This window comes from Falco naumanni, chromosome 3 (assembly GCF_017639655.2).
Source record: "Falco naumanni isolate bFalNau1 chromosome 3, bFalNau1.pat, whole genome shotgun sequence".
Taxonomy (NCBI): domain Eukaryota; kingdom Metazoa; phylum Chordata; class Aves; order Falconiformes; family Falconidae; genus Falco; species Falco naumanni.
In genome coordinates this window covers 57,664,830-57,685,982 of record NC_054056.1, presented here as the reverse complement: position 1 = coordinate 57,685,982, position 21,153 = coordinate 57,664,830, and the positions used below count along the sequence as shown (strand labels likewise).

Sequence of the window (21,153 nt, the reverse complement as noted above, 5' to 3'; positions counted from 1 at the left end):
TGTTGGTGCCAACAGAAATGATGCAATAAAATAAGATCGATTTTCTTAAACCCTGAAGCATTAAGATACTCTTTAATAATGTTTGGTAGAGGATAACATTATTTTATGAGTGATGTTTTGGAAGGCAAAGTAAGAATTTTTCTGTTCTTCATACTCCTGAAGTTGTGTATCTCATTGGTCAATAGACCTTTCCTGATGTTTTACTGTAAGGTTGGGCTCAAGGAAAACATTCAATATTGTTAGGTTTTTTACCTCAACTAAATATTTAAATGCCCTCAGGGTAAAGTGTGGGACTGTCAGAAGAAGCAACAGTTTGCCACGTAGAAAAGGCAGCTCAGGGCCACAAGTCTTCACAATGATTTAGAAACACTGTATGTCTTCACCAAATACCATATGGTGGTCTAATACATGTCAGATTGTTTACAGAGTAGCAGAAAATTTGTTCTTAAAAGTGACTGTAGAAAATTTTACTTCATTACTCAGTAGATGAATTCTACATGTGAGTCACACCTGCGTGTTCTGGTGATATTTTTTTTTTTTTTTTCTACTTATTACTGCTATTAGTCCTGCTGAGCCAACACAGCTGAGACAGCAAACTGCGTTCTATTATTTCTTGAGTGTCATCCACAGATGTGTTTGCTATGTTCCACTGACTTACACCTGCACAACCCAGTTGTGAGCTATGGGACCATACATTTTTACAAAGAGAACAGAATCTGAAAATAGCAAGGGGCTTACTTACTTATGTAACTGGAGACATAAATCATCTCTTGGAAAGAAAAAGCTTGTCTTTACAAGACTTAGTCAAGATTGCAATATGAACAGTTTACGTTATGACTTGTCCACTGAGGCTCTTTGAAATGCAAGTCACAGAACACCATTGCTGGTTTTTATACTACCACTTTTCAGCATGCAGCACATTAAGAGAAAGCCTGTTTACTGTCTTAATGTCTTTTTTTACGATCAAATTGGTTTACTTGGTTAATTCAGTTTGTTGTTTGCCAGTTAATATTGAATTCATTAGATTTGCCATTGAACAACCACTATCCTTCCACTTGTAGCACTGTTTTTGTGTATGTATGGACTCAACAACATGGCTCTATTAGTGAATGGGCATGCTTTCTCTTTGATAAAAATTGCAGGATTTAATAGGGTATTCTGATTCCTTTACTCTCTTATATAGCCATTGTTTTTGCCTTCCAGTCTTTCACCTGTTTTAAAACTAGCTGCAGAGCAGACTGAAGGGTATTCCTTACCTTGTGCTGTCATGAGCACTGACCACCAGTGTTTGACTACTGTGAACAGCATACTTTAGAATTACTCATGTATTTGTCACTGAAAACAGACACATTAACCACCACCCCAGACAATCTTTTTGCTTTCCTGTAAATTTTATTGAGCAAATACAAATAAAGATTAATGGGGAAAACAGAAGAGGAAGAAGCAATAAAAAGGTTGTAAGTAGGATAAAAATAAGCCAATACTAGACAACCACAAACTCCCAGAAGAACAGGGGATCTGTGGGATCATTAGGATGACAAAAGTTTCACTAGTTAAGAATGTGAGGAATAGAATGTGGTTGAAGAAACAAAATAGCCTTTGAAGATGTATATAAACTAGAGACAGGTGGGGGATAAAAATTCCAGCTGTGAACTACAAATGAGATTATTAAGTAGAATTTTCTGTCACTTCAGAAAGTTTGACCTTAGTATTTGAAATTCATATATCCTTGATCTTCATTAGTTTGACTGATCTGCTTGTGACTTTTATTTGTGTTATTTTCACAAGCTAGATTTCACCTGTTCATAAGTAATGTAACTTTTTCCTGAACTGTCATTGTATTTAAATGAAATTTTGCACATTTTTGAAGGGGAAAAGTACAGAAAAGTAACATAAATAAGAGATTTCTACTTTGTGTGCAGAAACAGTTACTCTTTGGAAAAATATTTAATGAATTTAACATTTTCCTTTTAAAAGAGATAACATTTTTTGCCAGTACCTATTACGTACAAGGGTCAGAACTTTATGAATGGGAATATAATTCATTATTTGTTTTTCTTTAAAAGTATAGGAGCAGATCCTCAGTGAATGGAAATTGCTCTCTCCTTTCAGTGCACAGAGCTGTGCTGATTTACACCAAGTCTTATAGAACTTCCCTAAGGGGGGATATTTATCACAGTTTGTTAAATTAAGTGATAATTTTAATGGACCACACAGAAGGTGTGAGACAAAAGTGAAAATGCCTTGAGTATAAAGTTCTGAACATTACAACTGGTGACAGAAGGCCTATCAATGAGACAGTAATCCTATAAAAATACAGAAAGATCAGATTGCTTGTTGAATTAGAATTGCTTTAATATGGATGCATGCAACTGGATAGCAAAGGAGCTGGAAACTTTCCATCTGCTTTGTATACAAAGTGATTAGATTGTGATCACTTAGTCCAAGAGGATAGAAATGATGCACAATTCTGCCAGGAAGAGACATGCAAATTGGATCAATTAAGCTTTGAGAGTGCTCAGACAATCTGGTAGAGAAGTTTACATGCTGTGTCAAGTGAAACTTAGCAAAGATCAGTCTTGAGTGCTGGGGGCAAGTATTACAGTGATTTAAACTCTAATCTCCAAGAGTAATTCATTGGTTTTGGATGCAGTTATAAAACCGATCAGATACTATAATAAAATAATCAGATACTATAACAAAAGTTCCCTTTAGGAGACGTTTGATGGGATACACAAGAAGCATGACAGACAAATTAGTAACAGTCATCTGAGTTGAAACATTTGAGGTAGATGAGAGTAAATTCTGAATGGCTGATTGTGTTTGCAGTTAATGGAATACATAATACTAATAACTCCTGTACCTTCCTGTTGACCACAACGCTTCAGAAGCAGGGAGTGTTCTCATAAGGAAGTCAATGTCTGTTCTATTTTTTATTGAATCAGAGCTCACTCTGAAGGAGAACAATGTGAAAACGATCATTAAATAAGAGTAATCTAATTTCATCAGGGGCCATCTTAAGAATTTGAACTGTTCACCCTGTGCAACATCTTTAGGGTGGCAAAAGGACACATAGTTCCAGATAATCAGAGGGGTCTTTGTGTAAATTGAAAGTTCTCAATATATATGAGGTATGGGAACCTTAAGAAAAGAGTTTCTGAAGGAAGACTTTTAACATTTTCAGTAGAATCCAGATGGCTGTCAGAATTAGAAACAGGTCTGCACAATTTGAATTTTAATGTAGATTCAGCAAGTATACATGACCAATGTAAAGTAACACCTGCTATTTCAATATTTTCTCATCATTTGTTTATCAAGGGTGCATAAATTGATTGCATTGTCAGCATTTAATGACAGTGAGTAAGAAACACAGCAAGAATGTGTTCTGGTGAAAAGATGAAAAAAACAGACCAAAAAAATTCTGGGTTGGTATCAGTATTGTACATAGTAAAACTCATATCTATGGATTTTTTTGAAAAAATATAAGTGAATTTCAGTTTTAATCCATAAATATCTTCTCTGTCAGAATATGATTTAAGGAAACAAGGTGTAATGACTGCATTAGAATTTGATGACATTGTCTTTATTAAACACTCATCATGCTCACCAATGTAGAAAAAAACACCAGGAGTGCACTGTCGTTTACATACAGCTGTTAAAATCCTTCTAAGCTGGAAGGCTTTACAATTAAACTAGTATTGTTCATGTTAAGGCAATTTGTTATGGTTTTGAAATACTAACGTATTATCCTCACCCTCAAATGTTTTCTGAAAACCAGCACAAAACATAGGCATTAAAAACATTTCTTTCCCAGTCCTTAATCCTATGGTAAAAATGCCTATCAAAATATGAATTACTATCTGGAGGCCAGTCTGGTTATATCTGAAAGCCCTGGCAGACATGTACATTGGAATGGTTACCAAAAAAAAAAAAAAAAAAAAAAAAAAAAAAAAAATCAAAGCTTTTAAAGTATTTATTCACAAAAAATCATTTAATCATTTTATGTGTTCTGAACAGTTTAAGAATAGTCTTTCAAATGTACGTATTTTCTGTGCATACTTCAGCTTGTTCTGAATGCTGAAAAGCTACAGTGAGAATTTATGTAATGGAATCACTTAAGCTTCTGCTTCTGCTTCTTACAATTAGTCTATGTGATGGACATTGCCCTTCATTAAAGCACCCTTCCTTTGCACGGGGATTAAGGCTCTATTTCAGAAAGGCGCTTAGGCATATGCTTAGTACCAACTCTCATGAGCGTTAAGTAAGTCCTGACGTGCTGTACATGGATAAGAATGATTTCTTAACTTAGAGAATTCTAAATCAGAGATGTAATTTGAAGTAGCACAGTGTTACTTTGCCTTACTCTTTGGAGGAAATTTTGAGTAATGGGCTGTTAATTAACTAGCCAGCGTGTACAGGTAGATGGATATGTATTTTAGAAACACTTTTGGTTAAAAATCAATGTGAGAAACCATCTTCAGTGAAATACATAAAAGTATGGGGAAAAAAGAAAGAATTGTCTTATAGCCTAATGAAAAAAACCCTAACTTATTTATCATTCAGTGTTTTACCTTTGCTGAACTGTGGTGTTAGTAATCAGTCACAGTAGTGAATAGAAAGAACTACAGAAATGTTAAGGGGTGTAATCAAGCCAGACTGAAATAGAGTTTCTAAATTAAATATAAACACACTGACAACAATAACTTGTGTTTTAAGATTATAAGTTAACCAAGGGATTCTTCTGCTCTTTTTAAGTGAACTCATTTTAAGACACAAAGCAAGTGTCTGTAGGAAGGTATGTAATACTGCACTTTTATTTGGTCATGTATTCGTTTTTCATGTTATATTGTCACACTAGCAATGAACCTCTAAGACTTTCCTATGGATTTTCATCGTCACCCTTTTCATATAAAATAAATTACTCATTTAAAATTTTTATAGTAATTTTTTACGTTAGAGATTCTCTGGGTTGTATAAAACATTTTATAATATATAACCAATATGATCATACAAAGAACTGTCAATTTCAAGTTGGCTATAAATCTTTCAGGACAGTCAGCACGAAGTGTTACATTTATCCAAACATATAAAACTTCATAAAGAAAGACAATAGGGATTTAATTTTTTAAGAAGCAAAACACAATAACAAACACTTGTGCCCTGACTTTTGTATTATAATTTCTGTCCATTAAAAATGGAGAAGTAGACCAACATGTTAACTCTGCTTTATTTTAACAGTTTCATAAATATTTTTTATCAAGTCCTTAACTGCTTTCAGGGAAATGTGGCTGTGGACCCAGTTAATTACATTTTTTTCTATTGTTAATATTTCATCATTAAAATGATCAGATTGTTCTTGTTTTTGTAGTACTCTATAAGATTCTACAAACACAATTATTCACAGTGATTCAACTGCTTTACAGTTACATAATTTACCCCTGTGTTCTAGTCTGTCAGGGTTTCAGCACTTCACACTAACACACAAGGTAATAGTATAAGTGGATATTTAGTGTCGTTAAACTTTCAGGAACAAATGAAATTTGAGGAATTGATACAATATAAAACCAAACCAAACACAACAGAAAAAAAATCTACACCCTCTGGGTTTCTATTCCTTGGTACTAATGTTCTTTGGAAGCAGGTTCCTATAACAAAAATCATTATCAACCAAGCAATGCTGCAAGCTATTTTGGATAGCTGGAGCAGAAACAGGATAATCACTCTAAACTGTAGATCAGTAGTTTGACAAAGAAGAGACAATATGAGAGGTATAATTTCCACTCTAAAATAAAGACGTTCAGTATAAGTACATATTTCAGAAAAGACTTCAATACCAAATGAATTTTTGTTTGTAAATTTGGTGTTATTGATATGGTAGTAAACAAGAATTGTGTGGGGTTACTTTTCCCTCTCAGTGCTATTACAGATAATTCTTTAGATTACAGAGTTAGATATGAAAAAATACACCCTCTAATATACTCTCATTTCCCATGGTTGAAATCCTAGGCCTGAATATCATGGCTACATAGAAAAAGCAATATGGCAGAAACAACTTTCCAATCAGCATATTTGTGTGTTTGGTTTTTTTTCTTATTTTTATTTTCAAGAACCGGGAAAAAGCAAAATCATTCATTTTGCATTATTGCAGGTGTATAAATTCTGCTGCTGCTTTTCTTGTTTCATCTTCCCTCTTTCCCTCTTTCCTGTGCCATAAGGCAAAGTTTATTCATGCATTCTTTGGTCATAAAAATACATTAATAAGACTTAAAAATAATGAATAATCAATGAAAGGATTAACATATTTTCACAATGTATAATGTTATAAGAACATGAGTTATTAATTTCACTACAAATATATATGTATTTATGCATATATACATATATGTATTTCATTCAAGAGAACTGTATGTTCAAGAAACAGTCCTTTACTGTATGTATTATAATTGTGCAAGCAATTGTTTCATGTGTAGTGGGGAAGTAATTTCAGAAGAAGAATGAGTGAAATTTCTTGAAGGCTTTGTTTCTGTTAGCTGCTACACATGCACAAACTTTTCAAGCCTATGGACATCTGCTAGCCTAGAGATACTCTTCTATGAGATATACTAGGGTCATTGGTATTTATTCACCATGTTAGATTTTTTAAGCTTGATCACTTTCATAGAAGCTATATATGGAGATTGCAGGGAGAAAGCATTCTTACACAATTGTATTACACTGCTGAAATAGAGAGTAGTGACTTTAAGAGAATTTTGTCTTATAGCTTCAGTGATTCTTGGCAACAAAATAAATCAAATCACTGGACCAGTAAATACATTGGTTTAGCATATAGCAGCAAGTAGTATGGTGCATTTTGAATCATGTGAAAATATTATTGGTATGTACAGAAGACAACTTAGTCACTTTTCTTGGAGAATAAGAAATACAGAGACCCAAGTACAGCTGGTAAGAATAAACATTCAGGATTTTTTAAATAGAATTTCACCGCAGTGGTATTTTCACATGATTTAATTCCGTTAGGTGTTTGTACAGATGAGGTTTGAGTCATTGGTTTCTTGAATCAAAACCTAAATCTATTTGGGTAAAAAGAAGTGGTTTTTTATATGGTAATTCAGATAGCAAATGCACTACTGTGTGGCTTGGTTTGTCAGTGATGCAGTTCTGTTACTGAAATACTCAGAATGAGTACTCCAAGGAATAAATACTGATGGACTGAGAGTGGTTTGGTAAATAAAACACCCCAAAACAACAAAGCTAAATATTGAACAGGTCTGTAAGGATTCCAATGCGCATATTGTTTACAAATTCTGTGGTCTGTTTCCCCATTCCAGATTCTAGCAGGATAATTTCTGAAAAGCTTGAAGTGTGTGTGCGAGGGGAAAGCAGGTCTCTTTTCCGCACCTATTCTGAACATGTTATGTTGCTTGCAGGCTCTTGGTGGTGCTACAATACAGTATTGCTGCCCCCCCCCAATAAATATTATGCAATTAGTACGTGATGATGCACAGTATACAGATGGCTTTTACTTCCCAAAGCTGCCAAACTGTCTTTTAAAGAGTGTGAATGACAAATAGTCATTTTGGAGAGTGACATGTCATGATGATGGCCCATTAAAACTCCTCAAGAATACTCAGCCAGCTACATATGCCCACTCAGCTCCATCTACAGCAGCAGCTGCTTCTGAGTTCCTCCTGTAGCTGCACTAATCTTAATGGGCTGGCTGCACAATTCTCTGTCGCCACAGGGCATTTCGTGTTCTTATTAAAATGAGGGGGTGGGAGAGGAGCAGATTTGTGAATACAGCATTTGCAGAGATCAGAAAAGAAGAGGACAGTATAAGTAAATGTGCGTATGTGTGCATGTGTATGTGTATATATATATACACTTAAATGTGTACATACATTGTATATGTATATAAAATCACTATATCACTGTCTATATGAAGAGCTAAATTATGTAAGTGTACAGAGAGAGGAAAAGAACACTATAGACAGAACTGGGTGTTATTAAGAGAAAAAATGTCATAAAAATGTGACATGGTTGCTCTTATCACATCCAGTTTTCAGTATTTCCTATTAATTATTCAACTCACTAGCCTTTAGATGACAGTATCTCTATCCTAGAGGAACCTTTCATCTGAACTTTGTTTTCCACTTAGAAGCCTTGAGGGTTTACTTAGATACTAACTGGAATGTTATGAAGTGTAAGATTTAGAATTTTGGTAATTCTATTTTGAATTTTGTTTGAATAATAACCATCAGGGAACTAAAGAAGTTTCACTGTTCTCTTTCACGTTTAACCCCTCTTTTTCAAATGGTTGACAAAATTAAATATTTTCTTCACTTCATGTGGCTGAGGTGATAAGGTTATCCTGCTGGAGCATAGATCAGTCACCTAAGAGTATAAGGGCTATATATTTTTTACTAAACTCTTACACCAACATTATGAACCTTTTATTGGGGAGACAGTAAGGGGAAAGAAATTAATAGTAAAGCCTAACTGCTTATTCCAAGTTTGATCATGGCAGAGAATAAGTCTGAGTAAATGAATAAAATTTATTATTTTATTTCTTATGCACAGAAACATATGTTCTGTAACAGCAAAAAAAGTTCAGAAGCTACATTAATAGTGAAAATAAGGATTTTTTTTTTTTTTTTTTTTTTTTAAGAATGATACCTAGTTCATTCAAAACAAGCTGACATTTATGTTACTCTTCCTGTCCATTCTTTATGTTTCTTATGTTTGTTCCTCTGGTTCCAGGACTTTAGAATCAACAACAATTTAAATTGTACCCTCTTTTCTTTTATTCTTTTTTTCTCTCCCCCTCCAGAGTAAGTAAGCTTTTTTTGTTGTTTTTTTTTTTTTTGTTTTTTTTTTTTTTTTTTTTTTGTGGGGGGGGTTTTTTTTTTTTTTTTGTTTTTTTTTTTTTCCTGGGCGTGGAGTAGTAGTACACACCTTAGTTAAATGACACCTAACCAGATTCAGGTTACTAGCCTTTTTAATCCCTGTTGCATTAAAAAGAGCAGGAGAAGAAGATGTTGGTAAAGTTATACAGCTTTACTCTCAAATAGTACTCTAGCCTAACACTGATCAGTCACTGAAGGTCAGCTCCACTTACAACTCAGCATTTTCTTTCATTCGTACTTTTTATTTTTCCTTACTGTTTTATCCCATTTCCACTTGTCATTCTTCCTTTTGCCTGTCTCCTTTTGTCTTCCTCTAGCCCCATCTCCTCTGCTTTGTCACATTCATTTGAGGTCTTTCATCAGTCTATTCTCTATTCCAGTTCTCTCCTGCTCCTTCAGACCTGCCCATGTTCTCATCCACTCTGTTTTTGTTTTTATTTTTTTCATTACATTTTTTTTTAAAAAATCCTCACTTTCCTCTCTTCCTTCTTTATCCTTACTTTTTTCTTTTTATCCTTACTTTTTCCTTTTTATCCTTATTATTTTTTTCTCTTATCTTATGTTTTTTAATCATGCACCTGCATGAATACCTTGATTGTAGATGAAACTTTGTTCTCACAGGCTTTATATAAACTGTTGACTATGAAGATCTCAGAGGTCAAAATACACAAAATGACATATGATTTGCCTACAGGAGGGTTATTAAGGACAAGCTGTAGGATGGTACAGCTGGTACTCCCAAAAAGACATGCCCGGGGTTTACCCTGAGTATGAAATACGCCAATATGATAGGTAGCCTCTCATTATCTCATTGCCTTTGTGGTGATCGTGGGTAGATATGTTGGCTTGTGGTCATTTGTAGGACTCTAGTATTACCCTTAGTAAGACAAAAGAGGATTTGGAGACAGTCTGAGTTCAGGCAGCTTATATGGACATTGCTGGATGTGAAGAGATCTCAGAAATGACTTGGACCTTGGTTGTCTCACCAGCTCTTGGGTCTTTGGTCAACTCTGAGCACTCCAGAAACAATTTTGGGTGTTTTAGATCAATACAGAATGGAAGTTTTGTCTAGGCTGACTGGGTTTTGAGCAAGCCTTTCACCAGCTGCTTGTGTTAGATAAATAGAATGTGGTTATACTGTGGTCTGCAGCACGGACCTTGTTGTATTCCCACATGACTGCCTCTGCACTTGCCTGACAAGGAGAAAGTCTGCAGGCAATAAAACAGTGCATGAGATTGCTAGTATGTCAAAGTGGCAAACTGCGCCACTGTGGCACAGTTCTCTGTGCCCCTACCCTGCTAAACTTACTGCTGAGACAAGAAAACTCTGGCAGCATTACAAGCATATTCCTTCTTTTCAAACTCTAATTAAAAATACTAAGGTTTTGGGTATAGCCATTTATATTGACTTGATCTCTTCTCTGTATTGTCCATTATGCTGAAAGCACTGAACATAGACCAGCAACTTTCCTTCTGAGCCCTGGCTTGTACTATAGTTTTACATAAATTAATAAAACCAAAAGCAAACAAACCCCCTCCAGGACCTCCTTTATCACTTTCTCAACATTTCTTGGAAAAAAGGCTTTTACAAGAAAATCATTACCTGCTGAATAATACTTTCACTCGTGTCTGGGTGTGAAGTCAATCATATAAATCACAAGCCTTTGCTGACATCAATAAAATGTTGAGGAATCTGTCTCTGTCCCACAGGACTTCTGTAATGAGACTGAGAAGGAAATTAAAGCAGATGTCTGAAGCTGTTGTTATTAAAATATGGTTGCAGTTTACAAGACTGAGAGTTTCATAGCTCCCTCTGAAAACAGCAATTGTGTTAGTAACTAATGTGTTTGTGAGGCCCTTAAACACTGGAGAAATGTGGTATGTGCGCACATTGGATTTTACTGAAATGTTAACTCCATCGTCTATGCTGAATTTTAGTTACTATTTGAATTGAAATTGTTCCAAATCAGCAATATTGAACCCTTAGTTACCCTGCAAGATAACAAATATAGTGTTAAACTTAAAAAAAAAAAAAAAAGAAGAAAAAACCCAACCCAAATGTCTAGTATTTCATCCTAATATTTTATTCAAAACAATCACATGATATCTGAGGGAAAAGTGGTTTCAAAACCACAGTAAATACTGAATCTAAGAACAGAAGTTTTGAGAACCTGGCTGTTGCAATGAATAAGGTTTAATAGAAATAGACAAATTAAGTTTTTGTTACAAATCACCTACTTTCTTCCATCTTGTGGCAATTACATGTTTAATCTGTATACACCCAGAAAGCTTCCTTTTGAAGTCTTCCCTGAAAACAGGGAGGGCACGCTGCATATGAAGACAAGAGTGTCTTCCTCCCACAATCAATTCTCAGGTGTTTTGTGATAGTAAATTGTTATAAAGCACAAAGATTGCTTGTGGCTTGGTGCACTTTCTTCCTTTTGTCTTTTTCTGCTTCCTAGTCCCTCCTTGCTTTTAGTGAGAAGGCAGCAATAAAGCTGCAGTTGTGTCAGTTCTGTATCACCAAGATCTATGGATGCCTGCACAGTCACGAGGAGGCAGTTTTCATTCCTATCCTCCCTTTCTAGTTACTTTCACAGTGAGAAAGGAAAAGGTGCAGGCAAGGTAACTCCTCCCTGAGAAAACTTTTCAGTTGTTCTGCAAATGAGTGCACGTTTCTTATGGTCTCAGGGAGCTATGGGGCTAGGTTGTACTGAAGCATCTCGTGTTTGGTCTGTCTTTCTCTTTCTCACCATTACCTCTGTGATCCAGCTGATGCTGAAAACCTGGCAGCTCCCCAGGTTCTCCCTGTGTTTTTCATCCTCACCCACAATCTGTAAACTCTACAATGAAACATTAGTCATACTGCCACTAGGAGAAACAACTGCAAAGATGGGTCTCTGGGGAAAGAAAAATGAAGAGAGGCATATAAGCACTGCACCTGCTTTAAGGAAGCCTGAATTGAAACTCAGAAATGGCACACCCCTCATTCAAAGTTCATACAGATCAGCGGTGGCCACATAAATTGCTTTTAATGCAGTGCAGTATCTCTGCTTACTGATAAATATAAATGTCCTTCCATACTGAAAATACTTCATTAGCATACTTTAATGGCAAGTGATGCAAAATTACATCAACTTTGGTCGTACAGATCTATACCTACTAACAGAAAAAAATCCAGAAGCTATTGAGTATTAGGGATCTTGAAGGAAATGTTTTATTTAGGTTCATGATTCTAAGGGTCTGCATAAACATAAATGCATTAGGTGGAACCCTATACTAAGCTGCATTGCTGCAAAGCTAAAAAATGTGAGGACAAAATTAAAGGAGTTAGGGTAATAGTGTCTTTACTACTAAGCTGACTGCTTCCTTCTTTACTGTGATGATGGTGAGACACTGGGCCAGGTTGCCCAGAGAAGTTGTAGATGCCCCATCCCTGGAAGTGTTCAAGGCCAGGCTGGATGGGGCTTTGAGCAACCTGCTGTAGTGGAAGGTGTCCCTGCCCATGGCAGGGGGCTTGGAACTAGATGAGCTTTAAGGACCCTTCCAACCCAAACCATTCTATGATTCTATGATATCCAAACAAGCATTTTCTAAAACTAAGAGCAGTTTTAGGAGTTGGGCCTAAGAAGATATGAATGCTTCCTTTTCAGGTTGAGTTCAGACTGTAGAGGTTACTCAGTTAATGACCTTAAAAAAAACCAAAACACAACAAAAACAACCAAGTGCAGTTCTACACACTGACCTTCTCTGCCTCCACAAGGCTTGTATGGCTTTTCTCATTAGATTTGTTCACTCTCTGCTAACTTTCCTAGAACACCAAAAGCTATTTTCATATTAAAAAATACATCATCTCTCTGAAGAAGCTTGCTGCTTCCCTTTTCTGTTCTCACGTACTCTTCCTTGTACCAGATGTATGCAGGGGACACCCAACACAATGCTTTTAAAATCTTAGGGTTAAATGTATTTATTTCTTAACAAAGAAGCAATAGGATCAGCATATAGTAATTGGATCATGAATCTCAGATTTGATATAAGGTTACATGAAAGCCAAGGCAAACTGGAGAATGCCCATCATGGATATTGTGTGGAGGAAGCAATGGGTGAAATTAACTGGTAGTATGCAACCGTCTTTACCTATAGCATTCTTCTCTTTGAAAATTTATGGGTAGAATTTTGCTTACAATATTCATTGCAAACTACTTCCGAAAGAATTTTTTTCTGGGATGTTCCAGAATGGGATCAGGTGAGATTTACCCAGTGAATCCTTGAATCCTCCGTGTCTCTTGAAACAAGAATTTTGAAACTGACTTTGTCTTGATTCTCCCTACTTCTGAAGTCCCAGTCCCCATGTGCAGCTACAGACTGAGCTGCAGTTGTGTCGCCTCCATGAGTGTGGGAGGAACGGTATGAATGTCACCTCTGTAGAATGTGTGAGAAGTGATAGACAAGCTAGTATATGGCACTGCCATAGATGCTTTCTGGAGCCTTCCTGTAAAGTACAAGTGTTCTGAGGACTAATATAATTCTATATAATTGTTACTAAATTAACCACAAGAACAAATAAAAATCCCAGGTCTCATTCTTAAATGTACTACTTTCTAAGAAAAAAAAAAAAAGGGGGTGGGGGTGTGTGGAGGTGGGACACCCCAAACCAAATAAACAAAAACAACAACAGCAAGAACATGCAAGGTATTTTCTAAAGTCAACACTACAAGGAAAATATTAGTTCTTACTTCTTAGGTTGTTAAAATAAATAGCTGGAAGGCAGGTGGTTTGAAGTCACATTTGGTAGTAGTAGAGCGTTAAATATGGTGCGGGACTGCTGCATTCAAGAATGTTGTTCTTGGTTGCAAATCACTGATACCTCTACATTAATGACTTTAATGTAGAGGCATGCAACTGCCTCTGGAATAAAGGTGCTGGAACTAGAATAAAGGTGATCTTAAAACTGCAGCAAACATACACCTGGATCCTGTCAGCCTAGTTTATTTTTGCTTTGTTCTCTTGTACTGTACTTTTAAGTTATCTCAGATGGACACTAAACTACACATAAAAATGGTGAAGAAAATTCTTTAGAGTGCTTTACAAAGAATTGATTGTGCTCTAGTGCCAATCTTGAGCTCTATTGCCTTCCTGGATTTCAGTAGGTAGGGAATGGTGCTTTACTAACTTGAGCATGGGCCAGCATTGTATTTTAAAGTCTTAGTAGAACAAAGTTTTAAGAGAAGATATAAAGAAGTTTGCTGTCCCAGAGCCTCATCCTTGGAGTAACAAAGGTCATTGCTAATCACTTTAATAAACCATGAAGTAGCAGTTTTGTACTAAGGCATCATTCCAAAAAGTGGCTTCTGTTCAGCGTTTCACTCCAGGGCACCAGACACTGTAGTGTAATCCATGAGTTGATTTATGGACCTCAGAGGGGGAGTCCTTAAAAAACAATGTTAATCTGTGAGCCACTGAGTGAACAAATGGGAAATGCTGAAGCTACATCATTTTTTCTTTCTCTGGGATGTGAAACCCTTACTCAGTGCATCTTTGAGGATTTACACTTCTAGCCTCTCCTCTGAAGGTCTCTTTTCTTTCAAAACACTGCTAGAAAGATTCAGAAAGCTGAATCACCAAGAAGACAAAGACATTGAAACTTGGTATCCCATAATTTCAGTTCTTGGGTAATGTCATACTCCGCCTTTCAGTATAGACTGTGGAATTCTGGCTGTGTAGGGGGACCCACACAATGTCTCTGTAACACATGGGAGACCTGTGCATCCTGAAGTAGATCTTATTAAAAGAAAGGGGGGGGGGGGGGGGGGGGGGGGGGGAAGGTAAACCAAAAACAAACACAAACCAGAAAAATCCTTACTTGCACAGGCCATTGCTTTTTTTTAGGGGACATGGCTACTTCTCTTGAAAAAGCAGCAAGAGCCCAAACTGCCAGATTTGTGAGATGAACAGAGATACAGTTTATGGAATAAACCAACAGCCATTTGGGCTAAGGAATACGTAGTGCTGCAAATCCTGAAAGAGCCTGCATGTGAGACATGTTTTACCTTGATCTGCTTACAGTGTCTACATTGACTATTCCTGAGTCTGCTGAGAAGTAGGACTTTAAATGTTCAGGGAACTCCACCAAAGAAATCCTGGGCTCATTTAGGTATCTCAGGAGTTAAGTAGCACAAGAATGAGGATAAGCCACATTTTGAAATAATGTCTGACTTAGACACTTCTGTTTTTTTGACCCAGTCCAAAGCTCAGACTCCATTTCTGTCTTAAAAGAGAGAGGGAGTGCACTGTAATTGCATAAGTATGAGCTATCCAGACAGTGTAAGTGAAATAATGTGTAAGAAATAAGCAGCTTTTTATCCAGCTGAAAAATTCAAAACTGATCATGAATACTTCCCTGCTGAAATAGGAAAAGGCTTTGCAGCTGTGCTAAGTTATGCCTGAGATAGCAATTTTCTGCATGTATTCTGGCAGTGATTACTATCTTAGCGATACTCCCAGCTGAGATAAAAAAATTGTTGGAGGAAATTATGATGATGATCGCAACAGAGTTACCTCCAAACTCAACATGACATGGAGTTGGGACAGGTACAAAATAGATAAGAGACATAAAGAATCCAAACATCTTTAACAATGTCCTCAGCTATTTACAAGTATTAATCTACTTTTTAACAAGCAGGCAAGTACTTCAACTTTTACTGATGTTCTTTTTACTTGTACCATATTAAATATATATTGTGTGATTTACCTTAACATGATATTCAGATCAATTACATTGTTCATGCAAGTTTGAAAAGTATAGGAAAATTGTTTGAGTTGGTGTTCTATTACAAGAAGGTGAGAATCAGTAGACGTAAAAGAGCTACAGAACCTGTGGAATCTTGCTCTGTAACTTAAAATAGCTTGCATGATGAGGAAGAAAGTTTTTTTTTCTGTACATCTGTCGTGCATTTTGACCTACTAAGTTACATCTGTTCTGTGTCTGCTACAAGTAGTCCCAGGGAAACTACACTAGACTTCAGGTGTGGTGTAGTTCAGCTGGTGCCAGGACACTTCTTGGTCTTTCTGATTCCACATTTTTCTGAAGTTAGATAATGCAAAGCAAGATATGGAAGTGAAGTTACTGGTCTGTCAGATTTTAGTGAGTGATCTATCAACCAATCCGTTTTAATTAATTTGCTATGTTTTACTGCTCTACACAGTAAAGACTGAGGAAATCAGTGTCATTTCCCATACATGCACAGGAGCAAACACACACTGACATTGAGTTTATAGCGACATTTATTTGAAGTCTCACCCTTCAGTAGGATAATAAACTGAAACCAACAATGTACTTAAATTCAGCTAAGAATAAAGTCACAGTTGTAATCATATGTGTGCATATGTGTATGTGTGCCTATAGAAAACTCTGGTATAAGAAGACAATATCAAATGCATTTGAAAATTAGATTGTTTGCAGGAAAGAATGAAATTACCTTGCTTGAAAGAGCAAGCTGACGCATTCTAATGGTCCCTCACATGCCTCGCACGATAAACATTTAGCTTATCTTTTCAAGAACAATAAAATTTCATGTACTACTGCTCAACATAAGAATTATTTTTACATATCTCCATGCCACTGACTCTCATTTTCTCATCAATTTTTCACCAGCTTCACTCTGATGTTGATAAAGGAGATGGTTCCATCAAATACATCTTGTCAGGCGAAGGGGCAAGTTCCATTTTCATTATTGATGAGAACACGGGGGATATTCATGCTACAAAGAGGCTGGATCGAGAAGAGCAGGCCTACTACACACTCCGAGCACAAGCGTTAGATAGGCTGACTAATAAACCTGTGGAACCAGAATCTGAGTTCGTCATTAAGATTCAGGACATCAATGACAATGAGCCAAAATTTCTGGATGGTCCTTACACTGCTGGAGTTCCTGAGATGTCTCCTGTGGGTAAGTGCAAAATACACTGTTGGTGTTGCGGGAAATTTGTTCCTATTGCCTTTTTAAAAATTTCATTATTTTTTACTGTATCACACTAAGCTATTTAATTATCTATGAGGCACCTGCAACAGACATTTCAAGATTTAACTGGAAATAGCATGCTAGATTAAGAATTTACCCTTTCAAAAAATGTGAAACTCAAAGAGCTATGCAGGGATTCAGATAAGCATTTTATGGTGTATTTCTCATTCCAGTGCCCAGGGACTTTTGTTTTATAATTCTCATTAACAATAATAAGTTTCATACCTATGCTACAGCACTCAGAGGTGATAATTTATCATTTTGTTCAGATAAAGTCTGTTCTTAAAAAACTCTTCACATTCCTGCAAGTGCAGAGCATACTTTTTGGGGTAAGTGTTGCTTATATTAGTAACAGTTTACTGTGTATCTTTTCTAATACTGAAATTCAGCTGTCTGGGAAATATATACAAGCAGCAGGTACTGGGGTACAACTTGAGAGAGTTTCAAAATTCCCGTGGAATCAGAGAATGGCTTTTAGAGCCTTCAGACCCTCTGTTGGAAAACAAGAAATGCTAATTTTTCCTGAGTTTGAGTTAGGGAAGAATTTCAACATCAAATCCACTCTCTCTTCATTTTAAACAGACCAAATGCTCATCTGCGGTCAGGTGCCACTGTTCTTTTCAAAGCTGACTGATCCAAACCAGATAGGACTTTGCCCCAGAGACTTTTTGGTAAATTTTGCTTTAACTTGAAATTATAAATGCAAGCAAGAAGCTAAAAAGAGAAAAGTTAATCTACTTCAATGGAAATTTGTGTATGGGAAGTCTCACTTCAGGTTAAGAGAGTTATATGGTAAATGAAATTAGAATTTTCTTTGCTTGATTGATTTTAAGTCATAATAAAATTTGATACTCTTATAGCAAGACTGCCTATATAGCATTTGTTATAGTTTCCTTAATACCATCTCTTGTGGTTTTGGATGTTAAACAATACCTCTAAATTAGAGCTAGAGAGAGAAAAAGAATCTTCCCTACCTAAATACCCTGCAGCAATCATTAGTCAACATTGCTTTTATATTTGAAACTCAGCTAAGAAGCCAAGAGTAGATAAGTAAAACATTGCTAATGAGTTTTCTATTTATTTATTTTACTAAGCAGTGAGAATAGACACTATTTCTCATTTGATACTTAGCACTTATTCATTGTCACTTGAACATTATGTGGATGGCTGAAAAGGCAATAGTAGCCTTGGAAAGAAAGATGGGCACCACAGCTTTTGAGGTGTATCGGGGAAGAGGTGAAGTTGTTATGCAGTGCTGAGAACTTTTTACTGCTGTGCTTTTGAAAAACGGAGATAACCAAATAATCTCAGACTATGAAACCTAAATATTCAACACTTCAAAGATATGTTCTGCAAAAAGTATATATATATTTTTAATTGTTGTTTTAGTTTAGAATTAAATTATTTAAATGAACTGTAGCATGTAGCAATTATTAGATTATTGCACTTTTGTCTTGTGCCCTGAAGAGCAGTGTTTCCACATTTCCCTTTCTTAGGGAAAGACAATTACTTCTGTCTTGTCCTTTACTGGCATATTGACATATGGGCAACAACTACAGACCTAGGTAGATGTACATACACACACAAACCCATGGCTCTACCCCTCACCCATGCTCCATTTCTTCCAAAAATATATTGGAAATCAAGCTGTGGGGAGTGCACAGTCTGCAGTGGAGAACATAAGGCTCATTTTTAAATGAGCTTCTTTTGCATGTTGAATCTTTAACACATAAATGACTGAAGGATATTCTTTCCCTTACGGACCACACAGCACCAAATATACATTCAACTTCGCTGGAATGTTATGTAAAATTATTAACTGAGACTTGTGCACTCTCTGGGGTTTGGATCTACTAAGGGCAGTTTCATCTTCATGAGCCTCCTGAAACTCTGCATTTTAAATATCTTCATGGTTACTATCACAGAACTACTGAATACTGCATTTTTAATGACTTAAGGATTACCATGTAATGCCTGTGTGGCACTTGTCTTACATGGTCACATCCTTTCATAGTTTATTCATATAGCACAATTTTTAACTAATCACGTAGAGCATTCATGAAATATTAAGGAGAAACAAAGTATCTCTCTCCTATTTTGCTTAAAATTATATCCGTGACAAGGATTTTTAATTGGATATTAAACAAAATGAAAGAGATCACAGGATTATAAACTTAAATTAACTACAAAGCTAGGAGAACTATAACCTTTAACCTAAAGGGTGGTTATTCAAGTATAATTATTCTGTATTTTATTTGACAAATATTTTAGGGCATTATCTAAGGCTAATTGAAGTCAATATTTTCTGTTATTTGAAATGACTTCGGGTCAGGTTCAAATTATATTTGGGTCAGGCCCAATTATATTGATTATCCTGGATAGGGTAAATATCTTGATGGCTTGTAATCTATTCATAGCAAGAACTTCAAAGATATGGCTAATCTGAAAATCATAGGGCTTTTTTTTTAAAAAAAAAGTACATCTTTTACTTAAAAAATCTAGAAGTGTTTTATTTCAAACAAACAGATTGCAAATTATAATTAAAAGAATATTAAAAGACTGTTCCTGTAATGTTGAGCAAAAAAATAGCTTATGTGAGATACTGGTCTGTTTGGCTTATATCTGAGGGAACTGGGGATAAAAATCCTAATACCCAACATAGTTTTGGTTTTGCTTAATCTTTACTCTCCAGACATATCAACAGCTTTGCTGCTACCAGCACAACAAATATATTTCTTTCCACATTTGTTGTTTCTGATTGATATGGACAGAAATATTTGATTTTTATATCAAAGGGACCCCCCCGCAAAAAAAAAAAAAAAAAAAAAAAAAAAACAAAAAACAAAAAAAAACAACCAAAAAACCAAAAACAAAAAAAAAAAAACAACCCAAATAAACAACAAACCAACGAAAACAAAACCAAAAGCTTTATATCACACTCAAATCTTCGGTACAATTGGATAGGAGATTTTGAGAGCCTGAATGAAGGGACAGTGTCTCTCTCCAGTCACAAGCCCCTTCTTCTTCACTTTATTGGGCCTTGCTGCTGGGTTGGGACCGGTCAGGCTTTGTCCCTAAGTTGATGAGGCTGTAGGAGGAGAGGCAGGAGGTGAAGAGGGCAGAAACTGCCTCTCCCTCTTCACACTCCTGGAGGGGAAAGACAGCATTGCTGCATCAGCTCTGGGTGAGGGATGGTGGCAGAAGCACAGAAACACTAGATGGTATGGAGCAGAACCAGACTGGGCTGTTGCATGTAAGGATCAAGCAGGTATTAGGGATAACTTAATAGTAAAGGTGTTTAATATTTCTAATAGCAGTTAATATCACATAGAAAAGTAATGCCATCATGGAATTTTGTGTATTACACATATTACACATCATTAATTGGTATCAGTCAATGCCTTTAATAACTGGCTGCCATTAGAGGTCTATTTTTATTTTTAAATGTGGCTACAATTGAATTGATAAGGACTTGTCCAGTTTCAATAATAAACATTTGTTCATCTAGTTTTAGAAACCAGTTTTCCCTTAAATGATCAGCAATTTAGGAACAGAAGTCACATAAGCATTTCTTATACAAGTTTGTTTAAAATCTTCAGTAAAATACCACACGTTACTGGCAAGCTTTTTAAAAGGGTCTGTGCAGAAGTTTCTAGAACAATTAACTCAGAGATTTAAAAAAGACCCCTCTGAAGGATCTCCAACTCAAAATAAACTTCAGCAACCAGTTTACATTTATATGACCCTGTCACAGAAAAGGTTGATCTCTCCAACATGTCAGAAACATTCCTGAATCTTGACTTGGTTAAAATAAAGTACAAAGAATGCTTTAAATTCAAGGTCCTCTCTGCAAAAAATACTCCCTTGCTTTTGCCCTAATATCAGAACTTAAATAGGTCAAGTTCTCAGATTACTGTGATTCTGTAATATTTACCAATATATATTAAAGGTTAGGTTAAAAATGGCAGCTTAAACATTCTGGAAAAAAACCCAAAAATCTATGTCAGCCATACAAAATTCAGTGTCTTGTTAGGCAGTAGCAATAAAGAAAAATGTGTAACACCCTTTCATAAGCAGCGGGCATTTTCCCTCAGTAATTGCTGCAATTGCTGAAAAAGTTTATGAAGTTGCTACATGCTGAATTATTTTTAATGAACTGATATTCAAGCTTTGTTACAAAGACATGATTTTAGAGAAAAATAATTGTAGAGGTATCCATATCTGAGAGA

The 21,153-nt window shown here is 35.9% G+C and overlaps 1 protein-coding gene across 3 annotated transcripts in view; it reads left to right on the top strand.

The window, feature by feature from the left end:
• Positions 1-21,153, top strand: part of CDH7 (cadherin 7) — an 85,151-nt gene that overhangs the window by 25,202 nt on the left and 38,796 nt on the right. For all 3 annotated transcript variants that reach the window (XM_040588147.1, XM_040588146.1, XM_040588148.1), the window contains exon 3: positions 16,558-16,852. In XM_040588147.1, coding sequence (XP_040444081.1) covers positions 16,558-16,852 — 295 coding nt within the window. The remainder of the gene's footprint in view (positions 1-16,557; positions 16,853-21,153) is intronic.